The sequence below is a fragment of the Homarus americanus genome, unplaced genomic scaffold (assembly GCF_018991925.1).
Source record: "Homarus americanus isolate GMGI-L3 unplaced genomic scaffold, GMGI_Hamer_2.0 scaffold40565, whole genome shotgun sequence".
In the NCBI taxonomy this organism is placed as follows: domain Eukaryota; kingdom Metazoa; phylum Arthropoda; class Malacostraca; order Decapoda; family Nephropidae; genus Homarus; species Homarus americanus.
The window spans coordinates 4,220,450-4,234,392 of record NW_024735503.1 but is presented as its reverse complement, the minus strand read 5'-3'; the positions used below and the strand labels follow the sequence as shown (position 1 = coordinate 4,234,392).

General features: G+C 37.8%; 1 protein-coding gene across 2 annotated transcripts in view; it reads right to left on the bottom strand.

The window, feature by feature from the left end:
- Nucleotides 1-13,943, bottom strand: part of LOC121871226 (14-3-3 protein zeta) — a 30,342-nt gene that overhangs the window by 15,432 nt on the left and 967 nt on the right. For both annotated transcript variants that reach the window (XM_042373418.1, XM_042373419.1), the window contains exon 2: nucleotides 4,203-4,307. In XM_042373418.1, the coding sequence (XP_042229352.1) occupies nucleotides 4,203-4,302 (100 nt within the window). In that variant the 5' untranslated portion in view covers nucleotides 4,303-4,307. The remainder of the gene's footprint in view (nucleotides 1-4,202; nucleotides 4,308-13,943) is intronic.

The window sequence follows — 13,943 nt, the reverse complement described above, 5'->3', positions numbered from 1 at the left end:
GTAGATACCAAACATTGTAAAAAATTGAAAGATTGTGGATATTTAGTACAGCCTTAAAACCTGGCTCACTCTTCTCTTAGGCAATGTTTGTTCTCTGGAATTTTCTTCAAAATAATCCAGTCATCCACATTAAACACCTGTTCTGGCAGGTAACCCTGATGATGTTTGTATCTCTTAAAGTTTTTAAGTTGAACATTCTTAAGTAGAGGAGCACCCGTATATTTCTTTGGAGACGTTTGTCCTCTGTTCCCAAGTTGTTGCTTCACCGTCCCAAATCTAATTTTAGTAACATTGGCAGAAAATTCATGTAAACTCAGGAAATACGATATTGACACCATTCCTTCAGGAATATATACAGTATACCATACTTAACAGTATACTGTAGTATACTAAAAAAAAAATACTATATATATAGTACGCAGCTACCGAACAGGGAGGTACTACCGTCTGTTTAGATATTGGAAGCATAATGTATTGTCTAATGGTAGACCCTGCTGCCATATGGCATCACAAAAATTGTGACCAAGCACCAGGTTGCTGATCTGTCTTTGTGTGTGTGTACTACTGGAGTATATATTATAAAAACTTCCAAGTTCTGGTGATAAATAAGGTTTATTTAATAATATGCACCTTATCAAAGGCTTCTGTGGTAGGTTCATGGCCTCACCAGTCAACACTGGGGCTGTTAACAGAGGTTGTATAACCACACTGGCTGTGCAATTTAAAACTTAAATTTCACTTTCATTTGAACAATTTATTCCACCATTTAGGAAAGTAGGATTTGCCATAATTGGTAGATGCCTGAAATAACACCTGCTTGATTGTCATGCTGTACTGTATAGTATAATTACTTTTTTCCCCCTAATGATTGCAGCATGGTTACTGTTGACTTCAAGGTTCTATTTTAACTTTTCAGGTCTTTCAGCTTTGTCAATAGATGCTTAGTATTTTTTTTTAATCTTATAAGGTCACTACTGACATTTTCACAGCAGTAGTGCCATACTACCAGTGGTTGGCAAAGTAATAAAGTATTTGTAATCTACTTTAACTAAATAGTTTCTCCAACAATCTACTTTTTACTTCATTTTTGTGAACAAGCTATGCAGTGGAAGTGCCCCCCTTTTACTATGCTACAAAGCCGTTCATTCTCCATATTGATAAATGGAGGTAAAATTATGTAGTCTCCGGGATTTGCACGTTCTTGCCATGTACAGTTTAACACAAGTTATGTGAAGTGTACAGTATTTATTTTGGCATAATTATTATGAAGTTGGATTACCAAATTTAGTAGGATTAGTATGTCACTAGGTATTTCTTTTAACTGTAAAAGGATTTAGAATGTGTTAATCAATTACCAGTTTACATTTGCAGTATTTTAGTAAAATTCAGACATCGGTACTCGACTGTACCCTATATAGCATAGCTATTTTTGACAAGTACCCTGTACAGTAATTAGTATTGGCTGGCAAGGCGAATCAATAACTGAACATGTACTAGTAGCCTTCCCAACCTTATTCCTACTGTAGATGAACCACTTAGAAAGGACTTGACTGCCCAATACAAGAATGGAAATCGTAATTTGACCATCTTGTGTGCCACAACCGGACACCCAGAAGCCACAACACAGATGCATCACCTGAAGGGTAGAGCTGGATTAATTTTCATTCTACCTCGTTACAGCATTCAATTCATTGCTCAATCTGATAGGGAAATATTTTTTCAAGTCCCACTGATTTTTTTATATAAAATACTTATACAGTACAGTACTATGTGCTAACAACTTTAACTTCGATAATACAAAAAAATACAAAGATTAAAATGCCATGAACAACGCAAGTCCCCACACCAAAAATAACACTGATAAACGGGGGGAGGGGGGGCTTCCTGACATTTATCCCCTTATCTGGTGCCCCTCCCCCTCTTTCCACCACTCCAGGTCTTCTCTCTCATACTTGATACTTTTTTTGTTCTTATCAAAACTTTTCTCTTTGTGCACCGTCAATACTTCACACCTTTACAATGACAGCAAATCAATTAATCAGCTATACGGTATTGTACATCCCCATCTATGCCTTCCCAGCTGCAGTTTTCTGTACAAATTTCAATGATCACTCTTCCCTTAAGAGGTCTGTTTCTCAACCCATTACAGTAATTTGATGGCAGAACATCCACTTTTAGACACTGCTAACACACTCCAATCACACTCGTATTCATCCCTCCTTCACTTGACGGTACATATAACTTTTATTTTAAATATGGTATAAAACACTTTTTTCTCAGGAGTTCTTCATTTTCATGGCATATACGAGTACAGTATCCGACTCCCAATTACATCCAATAATAAACCACATATCTGCCCAGCTTACACATTTCTACTTACAATTTGTAAATAACTTGTACAAAAGTTTACATACACTGCTGATTATATAGTCTTGGTAATTTTCTAAGGTGCTCTACATTATTTATTCAAACAAATAAAGTCCAACAAACAATAAAAGCCATCTCATAACACTGTACCAATGTATACAGCACTATCCCTTCCTACCTATATTAATGTACAATAAGTACAAACCAGCAACTACACAAGGCCTAACCGGTTACTGTATTGGTAATTTAACCAACTCCACACTTCCCCTTAAATATATACTATACCCAGAAATAGTATACAGTATATATAGTTCTCTCATCACTAGGACAATTTGCATTTAACCACACATCAACCAGAACAGCAATAAACGGGTGTACTGCACCACTCTACTCCTGTTAACAGTGATAAAACAGGTGTGAACATTTGGCTTAAAAACTAGTGCTACCAGTGCCTCTACCACCATCACACCACATCTAGACCAGTCCTGCCACACCTCTAGATCAGCCCTACCACACTACACCTAGCCCAGTCCTGACCACCACCACACTTCTAGAGCAATTCTGCCTTCATGCCAGCCACACCTAGCCCAGTTCTATCACCATCGTGCTATACTGCACCTCAACCAGTCTTCCCAACACCAAGCTCGACCTAGTCCTCCCAACACCAAGCTCGACCTAGTCCTCCCAATACCAAACCCGACCCCCCCCCCCAAACCTGGCTTAGTCCCAATACCAATAAGTCACTACTGTCACCTGACCCAACAGTCAGCAACACATTTAGCCTAATAGTGGTTCCAAAAAGGCAAACCTCACCCATTAGGGCAATCACACCTAGCACAATAATACCATCACACTGCCCAATGCTGTAATCAAAACCACGATTGGATAGTCATTCAACTCCCACCCCCTCCCCCCAAGCCCAGTCTGATTATTTTACTGTCACACCCCACTAAGCCTTGCCGCCACCACAGCTCACTTAATCCTATTACCCCTAAAAATATTGGAACTACAGCAATTAAAACTGCATCCGTTTCAGTGCTTAATCTATTAATATTACACTTAGCTCAACTCTACTGCAGCCAAACAGCTTAATACTGTACTGTCAACTCTTTACTCCACCTATAATACTAAACCATGTAACCTAGAACTGGAACTGAAATTACATCTGTTTTACCGCTTCCACAATGTCACTCAATTGAATGCACTACAATATCCATAAAGTGAACACTGTAAAGCCCCTGCTGATTGGTTCCAGTGGCCTAGTTCCTTAATCCAGTCTGGGTAAAATCCACTTGACAAAATAGTAAGTGATCCCTGTCCTGTCAAAATTGAATACTCCCAGACCTCCACTACCTAATCCTTGTACTGTACACATCTGTTCACTAGTACAATATAATCCACAACCATCTTAACATCCAAAAAACTACTAACAAGCCAGAAAACTTTATTTACATTAACCATTTTAAACTACCGGTACAGTAATCCATCCCAATAATGATAAGAGCTACAAATTCATGACCGACCTATAAAGAAAATATGGTTGTCATATATTGACTGACATTACCAAATATACAGTAAAGCCTTTTTAAACCCTAAAGTATTTTAACAAGAATTTCCATTTCATAATTTTCCATTACACTACCAAATTATTTCCACCCCAAATACTGTTCTGTATTACTTGTGAAAACCATGAAAAGTCTCACCAAATATTCAAATAAAATTTAAAAAAATACATGTCCGACATGGATCTTAAATTCTATAACTCTTGAGACAAATATTAAGCTGGAGCATCTCCCAAACATAAATGCCATAGAAAAATACTGTGCTGTACTCACCAGTTTCTGTGACTTGCTTCATGGCTGCAGCCATATCATCGTATCTCTCTGCCTGTTCGGCGAGCTTGGCCCGCTGTACTTGTTCCTCCTTATCTCCCATTGTGTCTAAAACAAAATAAAACAAAAGTGAGGAATTTATCCACAAACTATAACATGTAATGTATTTTATTTAAATCTGACATCACACCTCTTCCAATCTTAAGACCTCATCAAATACTGTACTATACAGTACAGAAGTGAACAATCTGAGGTACACAATACTGTACTGTACATAAACTACAAAAAACTATCTTTGGCGAGTCTTGCAAAAAACACAAGCCAAAGAAAAATAGTGCACAAGGAATGGTAGATCTTGATAGATGCTGCAAGAAATAAGACTGACATGGTATGTAGGTTTAGGAGAGAGCTATTATACATTTAAATTTGTAACTACACCCATCACCTCATCCAAGTGCACCAGTGAATAAAATGTTAAGATTATTAGAGCAGCTGAAACATATACAGTACCAGTACAAATATACTACAGTACACATCCAACCTTGAGACTAGAACAGGTCTGTCACCACAGGTTTAGTTTGAAAACACTTGAGATCAAGAGAGCAATAGCTTCTGTAGTACCATACAACACTACAGTAAATAAAAAAAAAATCAGTTGGGTTGAAAGATTAATCGAGGTCAACAAGTTTATCAATTTGGCTGACAGCCCATTCAATTAATTCTGCAGTGAACTGTAACTAACAATTTTATGTACCCAATCCCAGCATAATCATCATGCTATGTAACAGCTCAAGCAATTAAATCAAACTGCAATGTCATCACCACCATCAACGCTTGCCTGTGCTAACCGCAATTCTAATTACAAGCCAACTCCAGAGAGCACTTTTAGAATTGAAGCCTTTTTAAAGTAAAGATAATAGCAACAGCATTATCAATGAAGCAACAGCATAAAAAGCAGTACCTAAAATGCTCCCTGCATCAAGCAACCCAGAATTGCAAAGGGCCAGAAGTAATCTTTTATGTAATAGCATCACTATTACAACATAAAATAATCCTCTACAGTACCATACATATATAGTTCAACAAGGCTATGACATTAAATCATGGCCCAACTGTAGCTCAACTGGCCACTGGTTATTAAAACATTAACTAAACTAAAGCCCCACTGGGTGCTGGGATATACACCAAGGAGAATATCTCCCATTTCCTGGTAATGCTGAATATTTTATAATGTACCCCATTAATATAAAAAGCAACATTTTGCAATGGTATTTCTCAGTGCAGTACAGTACACCTTTCCTGTTTAGTCTAGCCAACAATCTTTGTGAACATCGGACCTCCACTTCGTGACACCGAATATGGCTATTCTTTATCATCCCCATCAGGACAAAGCTACAGTACAGTAGTGAATGCTGGCCAATTTATATTAGCTAACAGGGGAAGTTACTTGTTATACAGTAACAATCATAAAATTATTTTAACTGAACAGGAAGGTGGCCGGTATTTCACTACATTTTCACACTACGGTAATGTCCTGTATAATGCATAAAAAAATCAGAATCGTGAACTTTTGCTTCTCAATGGCTAAAATGTCATGTACAGTACTTAGTTCTGTACAGTATCCCATTATCCACAAATGTAATCCTGTATGGCAAACTGTATTTAATTAAAACAGGTATTGTTCAGTGTACAGTATTTGTCAAATGGTAGACAAATACCAGTGTATGATCTAAAAGGTTAATTAAAACCAATAAATCTTATGATGATAATCCTCCACCTTATCCACTCTGTAGTACAGTACCCTAAAAAGCAAAAGGTTCAATGACTTCTCTGATGTCTGGATATCTGTAGGAGGAAACAATGGCATAAACCTTAGTGCCCTTTCTTGTCATACAGTACAATCCTCCTGTCAAGAACCAGCTACTGCCCTTTAATAAGGTTTGGTTCATCTCTTCAGACCAACGATTCGCCAATTTGTCGTCTTCAACTTAACTCGCATGTGAAACCTTAGGGTAAACCCTCTAACCCTTCACTGCGATTACCACACTTAATAATTTTACTCTGGCTACTGCCAGATTTTATTCAGCTTAGCAGGATACTGTACTCTTAAGAACATTCACAAAAGTAGCTGACAAAGCAGGAAAGGTACACCAGACCTCATACACCCTACAACTAAAAGCCCACCCTATCGCTAAATGTGCCCACAGTTCTTAACTAAAACCAAGCAGCTTATTGTGGAACTCCTTGACCAGATAACACCAATCACCCAAAATGCAAACCTTACTTTTTCTGCTAATAGCCCAACTGAACAACTCCATACATTCCAAGAGACCTAACAATTGAATCTGTCTGGGAATGAAGCGAGACAACTCTAATCACCCAAATCCCCACTTTAGCCATAGTCTGAGGCACATCTGTACTATATCTTGCCTTAGACAGCCGAACTGTTGCAAGCAATCCAATCCACCGGATAAATCAAACCGGATATACTTTTCTGGCAAACACCCCAATATCAGTGCTGTAATCTAGGTAGAGATCCTCAGCAATTTTCACTGTAAATCCACCTCGCCATTCTTAATTCTAGCTCGCTCAAGCCTGTGTATGTCATCCTCTAACCACCGATATTTCAGAGCCATACATATCAAACTTCTCACACCAGTTACACTGTACATCATTCCTTTGTCATTTCTGACTCTCAAACAAGCTAGCTTCAGCACCACCTACAGTACTGATCATGTAACCCAGGTAGCAAAATTCAAGATGATCCAGGGATATATCCCTTAAGTTGAGTTCCTCCAGTCTTGCCAAGGCCACACAATTACCTGTGCATAGTCCTTAAAAGTTGGCAAAATTTTGCAGTCTGCCATTTACATATAACACCTTGTGTATCCACCTTCCATATAATGCACATTATAAGAGTTGCTGCCAACCTTCCTTAGACAAAACATACGGCCGTTTTCCACCATGGGTCCCTTACCCATGCCACAAATCAATATACAGTACAGTATACTTGCTTTGCACACATTTGCACAAGGCCTTTGACTATGCCAGTCTTCCATTCCTTAAAATTTTCCAGTCTCTTCCAATATTATCTGCTATTAGCACAAGGCCATCAGCATACAACTATTCCCAGGGAAGGGCAGACCAGACCTAGTCTTGTTATGGTGCCTCTAGCACCATGATAAACAAAAAGGGGCTCAATACAGACACTTGAAGAACCCCAACCTGCACCTCAAAGACGTCATTTTCCTTGCCATTTACTTTTTTTAACCCTTCATATACAGTAAGGCCGTAACCACTCAAGACACTTCTTAACCCGACTTTCTCAGTGCCCGCTGGACTGTACTACCATGAGGTACCCTGACGTGTATTTCACCAAGTAAAGGTTCGTTTTAGATCAATCCATCAGAGTACTGTACCATCCTCATATCTTAGACAACCGACCCTAAATACCAGGTATTGCCCATAGTCCCCCAACTAGGAATGAACCCAAACTGCACTAATTAACATCCACTCCCCCCCCCCAATAACCTTTTTTTTGTAACTTTCCACAACTTTCATTACCTGATCTAACAGCTTCAGGGCTACTGTCTGTAATGATCATATTCAAAGGCATCACCTTAATCCTTGTAGGTATTCACAACCACACTTCTCATCAGTCAGCAGAAACAGAACATTCCATTGTGATTGTATTAATAAATGTCACCATCTACACATTTGAGGCTTTCAACATTTCTACAACTATACCAAGGCTTCCAGCCTTTTCTGTCGACATTTTGTCAATTGCTTTCTTCAGCCAATCTTTCAATCCTTGAACATGGTCCGTGTACAGTACAGTACTGACTTTGCTGCCCCTAGGTTATTCCTGCATTTTTCCGATAAACTCCAAACCCCAGTTGACCCGTTTAAGTCACCCTAACCCCAATACTGTATCAGGTACTGGTAGTCTATACGTATCAAATTTTCATATCGCATTTCAATTTAACACAAACTAGTTTGAAAAATATATATTGTCAAGTTTCATTTTCTCGCAATGCCACCGAGAAATTTTAACCTCATACAACACACCAGTTGATGCATAGCCGAGTGAAAACACAAATGCTCAATATGCAGCTCCTTACCACTAATTGCATAGCTAATTTTCTTAAACATTATTACATGCTAAGAGTATTGGGTGATCATGGTAATGGCTAATACAGTAGTAATGGGGTGGTGGCAAGTGGGCAGTTGATAAGTGGCCATGAGAAGATATACTTGAACATGCCTCATGTTCTATTTTGGACAGTATATCTGCACAAACAGTATATAGCCAATCCATTCAGTATCAAGACCCCAGGGTCTGGTGGAATAGAAAAAGAGAACCTCCAAAATTTTTATGTATTAGTTAGGTTGGTCTCCAATGTATCATTCTTTCAGACACCTGGAGTCTGGATACTTTTTGGATTGGCTGTACTTTATGTTTTTGTTTAAAAGGATTTCTGTACAAAAAATTTACCCAAGTACAGGTACTGTACTCCCAAAATTCCCAGACAAGAATACATCCCTACTTACTGCAGTCCAGTTCAATGCAGTTTCTTAGAAAAATTTGTAATACATACCAAGAGTCTTCAAGAACAGAATATTTGAGAAAGAGGACTACAGGTACAATACATGTATTCAGATAAACAGCCTCTGCTGTTCAGTACACTGTTCTTTCCTCTTTTTACACTTACACACAGTACAATACCTTAACAGCCCCATATAAAATTTTTCTTCGACCTCATACTTTTTCAAATTTTACGACTACAGTATAGTATAGTATACTTAGCTAAGCAAGGCTGTGAAAATGACAATGGAGGTACTGTAATAAGGTGTACAGTACCACTTCAGCATAAAATTTCCACCTTGCAAGTAAGGCAAGTCAAACACCAAGTCAGGTGTCAATAGGAGGAACAATATCCCCACAAAATTAGCTTTACTTGGTTGGAAGGGAATGGAAGAAATTTCAACTCTTTAGTGCCTGACCTAACCTTATCTTAGACTGGATGCATATTTTTCCAACAATTTGTCTGGTGTGACAAAGGTAGTGTTCTGAACACAACTCTCCCCCATAATGGGAGGTCCAACCTGCTAAATGCCTATTCAGAATCTTCAACTGCTCTGATTAACAGGTCAAATTTTCAACTTTAAGGCCACAATACTATATAGTTGGAATTGGCCCTCTACCCTTGTCATATCCAGGCAAACTCCAGATTACAATTAAATTCATAGTGAACCACCACTCTCAAACCTATTCCAATTAATTAGCATTCAACAAGCCCTCATCTTTTCCTAATCATTTTTATATTGTGTGTAACAGTGCCTTGAGAGGTGGAACACAGTATTAAATACTTTTAACAATTTCCCAAAATGCCTAAAGTTTGCTGGAATAATGGACCACACTTCTGCTCACTATGGAATACCAAAGCTAATTGACAGTTGGAGCCTCTACCAGCCTCCAAGCAAGATGCTATGTACCATGTGGTCCTTTTTCAATGTTTAAACTGTGCCGTGCAGTATTATCATTTCAACGAAATTAAAATAAAATAAAGGTTCAGAATTTCTTTAGTTATCTGAATGGTGTGAAATTCCATTAAATATTTAGGAATGGTACATGTTTTAGTGCACACTCCATGTAGTCAACCTCTGAACAATTTACATGACTGAAAGTGTGTTAGTTCTGACATCACAGTTAGCCATAAGGTTAGGGTGATACCTAAAATCACCTTACTGTGAGATAAGCATCATAATGCTTTTGACAGAGGGAGGAGTGATGTTGGTTCAGCATTAGGGTGGTTAATCTTCTGGTGATCCAAGAATTGTCTGGATAATTTTGCAATAAGGATTGTTGACCCGATATATTTTTCACTCGAGTATACTGTATACAGTACTGTGCACATAAAACCTTGTTTTAACTCCATTCTGAACATTTTATGAGATACTGTATGGTTGTGAAAGGTTACAATTGCTAAGACTCGAAATTATTCGAGCCTTTTAACTCGTTCATATGCACTTACCCTTCACATACAAGATTCCAGGCACAGTAATTCCTTCACATGCATAATTCAAGGTAATAACAACCCCAGGCTTACTCGAGGCAGACAACCTTCACCCCCTAAAATACAGTATCCCAGTAATCAACATCCAGTCTTCAATAGCACTAAAGTGTTCTACACTACAAACCACGAGTCCTCTACACTGTATACTGTACATTGCTGCTCTTAGTTATACAGTATAATGTATCCAGTTTATTCCAACATATATAACCTACACTATAACACCGGTGAGTTGCAGTGCCACTTGGCTCTTGTTATTCTACACGAGTCAACTTTTGAATTTTAAGTCCATTTTGATTGGAAGTTGCTAATGAGCTGGGTCACCTGGTTAAACAGCCTACAGTTGTATACAACAGTTATTTTTCTTTTATCGATGATATACCGGGAACCTTAACTGCCACTCCCTTCATGATACAGTAGCAGGATCTCCAAACATTACTTCAAAAATCTTATCAGCTGGGGAAATTGTAACACTGATGTGGCCTGGACTTCAAGGACTGTTAAACTTCTACAGGTGCAGTATTCAAGTTGGTAAAGGATAAATGTCCCTAGTCAAGTTTTCTTTCACATGTTTTAATGAACAGAATACAGTACAAAGACAATTAAGATCAAGCCTCAGTACAGTATTAAACTTCCCAGGGTTATTAATATATACATACTGTATACTAAAATCCCGACGTGTCAATTTATTTTTCCCCATGCCCATCTTATTGTATGTTCAGTGCTAGGGGAACATTTCTGCTAAATTCATACAGGTCAATAAGGGCTTCCTGAAATGACTTCCCACGTTCACGACATATGGAAGTGTAATGGTATTTAGGGGATATTATACTAAAGGGAAACCTGTACCAGTTTCGGGGGATTTTAATCAGGGCAGGTTTAAATAGAATGTACCAGGGTACTTCTGTTATGTATCTTATGTTAATGCAAAAAAATTAATTACCAAGACAAGCATTAGTTGTTAATTCTGCCCCTTTTAGCTGAAAAAATCTAAGCAAACCATACCAACGTTTAAAATACCAAAACCCAATACTGTAGTTTGTAAATTCTCCAAAGGCAGAGACCATAGTACTGTATATGTATTTCATTTTGAATGCTCTAAATACATTTTCCCAAACATCAGATATAGTACCTATAAATAAGCAGTAAGTGCTTGTGCTGCAGGAGCTCCTCTGAGGTTCCAGCAACACAAACTGACCTGCCAACATGGTGGAATTTCCTTGGCCTAAACAGTGCCATATTTTTCCCTCCCAAGGCATCTACATTTTTTTTTTTTTCTCAAATATACAATTTTCTATGCTTCCATATTTAGTGAAAATTCCACAAAAATATGCCCCTAATACTAACCTTCAAGTTTTATTGCAATCTTCACTTAATCACATCACATAAGAGGAAAATTTATACCCTTAAATTAAATATGAATTCTTTAAAACAAATGTCCCTGAATATTGTGCATCATCTCTTCAAGCCCAGCTCACTACAAACAAAAATGTTATTACAGTACATGCAAGCTGCTTCTAACCACAATCATTTGCATAAACTTGTGCAAGCTTCTACCCTAACATGACTTTCAATCCAAAATTACAAATTCTTAAAATACCATTACAAAAATATCAAAAATTAAATGCAGGTACAACTTCATGCTACTATACAATGAAACTATGACAAGGAGCTAACTACAATTAATTTGTGATATTTAGCAAACCTATTTGCATCTAATATTGTATGAACTCCTTTCTATCAAGAAATCAGCAGATTGAGTAATGGCAATACCTGTTCGTGTTACTCTTACGAGTTTCTTTCCATAAATGTACAGTACCTGTACTGTACTTCCTTCTGCCACACCCATATATACAATACCATTTGCATAGACTAAACTTCCAGCAACCTTTCCTCACATTTCAAAGCTTCCAGCAGCTACATTGTTTACTGTTACCATATGCAAACCAACTATTTATGACATTGTAAGGACAACTTAATCCTTCAAACATAGGTTGGATGGATATATTGCCTTCAAACATAGGTTGGATGATATGAGTGATAGGGGATAGGCCTGCTGCAGTTTCCTCCATTCTTATGTTCTTACTCGTAATGTACCTCAAGAAAACTGCATAATAAGGCAAAGATTGCTTTAGTTTCCCCCCCCCTTTAAGAGATGTGAACTACCACATGTATTTGAAGCTGTTCACCAAATTTATTTGAAGCTACGTATTTTGATGCTTTATCTGTTGTCGACATGCAAATGTTTCCAAGTGACTTCCTACATACAAAACTTATCGTAAACGGTAAATTAGAGGACTTGCCCAAAATAAGATGAACCAACCAAACTTGCTCCAAATAAACAACAGTTAGGCATGATACGTTAAGTTCATCTTATCCGGTGTATTCATATAATGCACCACAATGTGAAAAATTACACTGGAATGGTTGTTTAAAGTTGAGTAACAAGTACACATTTCCATGTCAACAGATCAAGCAGAAAAGGGGTGTCAGCTGGAGTTCACGGACAAAAAAAAATGGTCACCGTAATACAGAATGGATATAGAATCCTTGGAAAGACTCCAGAGGAGAATGACAAGACTCATCCCGGGCATTAGGAACCTTGAATACAGAGACAGGTTAAAGCATCTTAATTTGCACTACCCCGAGAGACGTAGAGTGAGGGGCGACATGATAGAGGTGTATAAATGGAAGTCAGGGTTAAACAAAGGGGACATTACAAAGGTACTCAAACTAACCAACCAGGAGCGAACTCGTAACAATGGTTTTAAATTAGACAAATTTAGATTTCGGCGTGAAATAGGTAAACACTGGTTTGGAAACAGTAGTGGATGAATGGAACAAGTTACCAAATATCATTAACTCGAATACACTGGATAGCTTCAAACATAGGTTAGATGCTTATATGGGTAGTAGGGGTTGGGTATAAACGGGACTGCCCAGTATGGGTCAATAGGCCCGCTGCAGTTTCCTCCATTCTTATGTTCTTATCTTTTACAATTTCCTTAAGGCAAAGAAATGTGTTTATTTTACTTTTGAACAACACAGGAACCTTGGGAATTTCATCTTGGTTATCAACATTTTAGACAATTCTAAGACTTTTCTTCCGACTTCCCTCGCAAATGACTTCGCTATATATGCCAGGGATCAAGGGGAGAATGGCCCTCTGGTTAGGTTATGTAATTTTTAGGTCATTTGCGAGGGAAATGTCATTGTAGAAAGTCTTGGAATTGTCTAAACCATTGATTACAATAAAATTCCCGTGTAGTCCGAGTGTAAAACGATACCCAAAGAATGTTGTCTTCAATATTCAAAATCATGGTTTACATGAAAGCTCTTAAAAATTTTATTTGGGTAAAGGTAGGCAGGTTGGGCAACGGTTCATCGATTTCAGCAGTTGCTGAAAATGTTCACATTTTAAGGTAGGTGGCTGGTAGCAATTCTGTCAACATGAAGCTTAAAATCTGGTGATGGGCATAACTAAGAACAGTACCGTACATTTATTGTTAGAAAACCTGCAGGAAAATTGAAGATTGACCTTGTTCCACCTGATTTAGTTTAATCAATACTGTACAGTATAGGAAGTCTTTCATAGAATAGCAATAAAATTATGGGTGGTTAGGTATTATACAAATCCTGTCAATATGATTTATACAAGTAAATAAATACT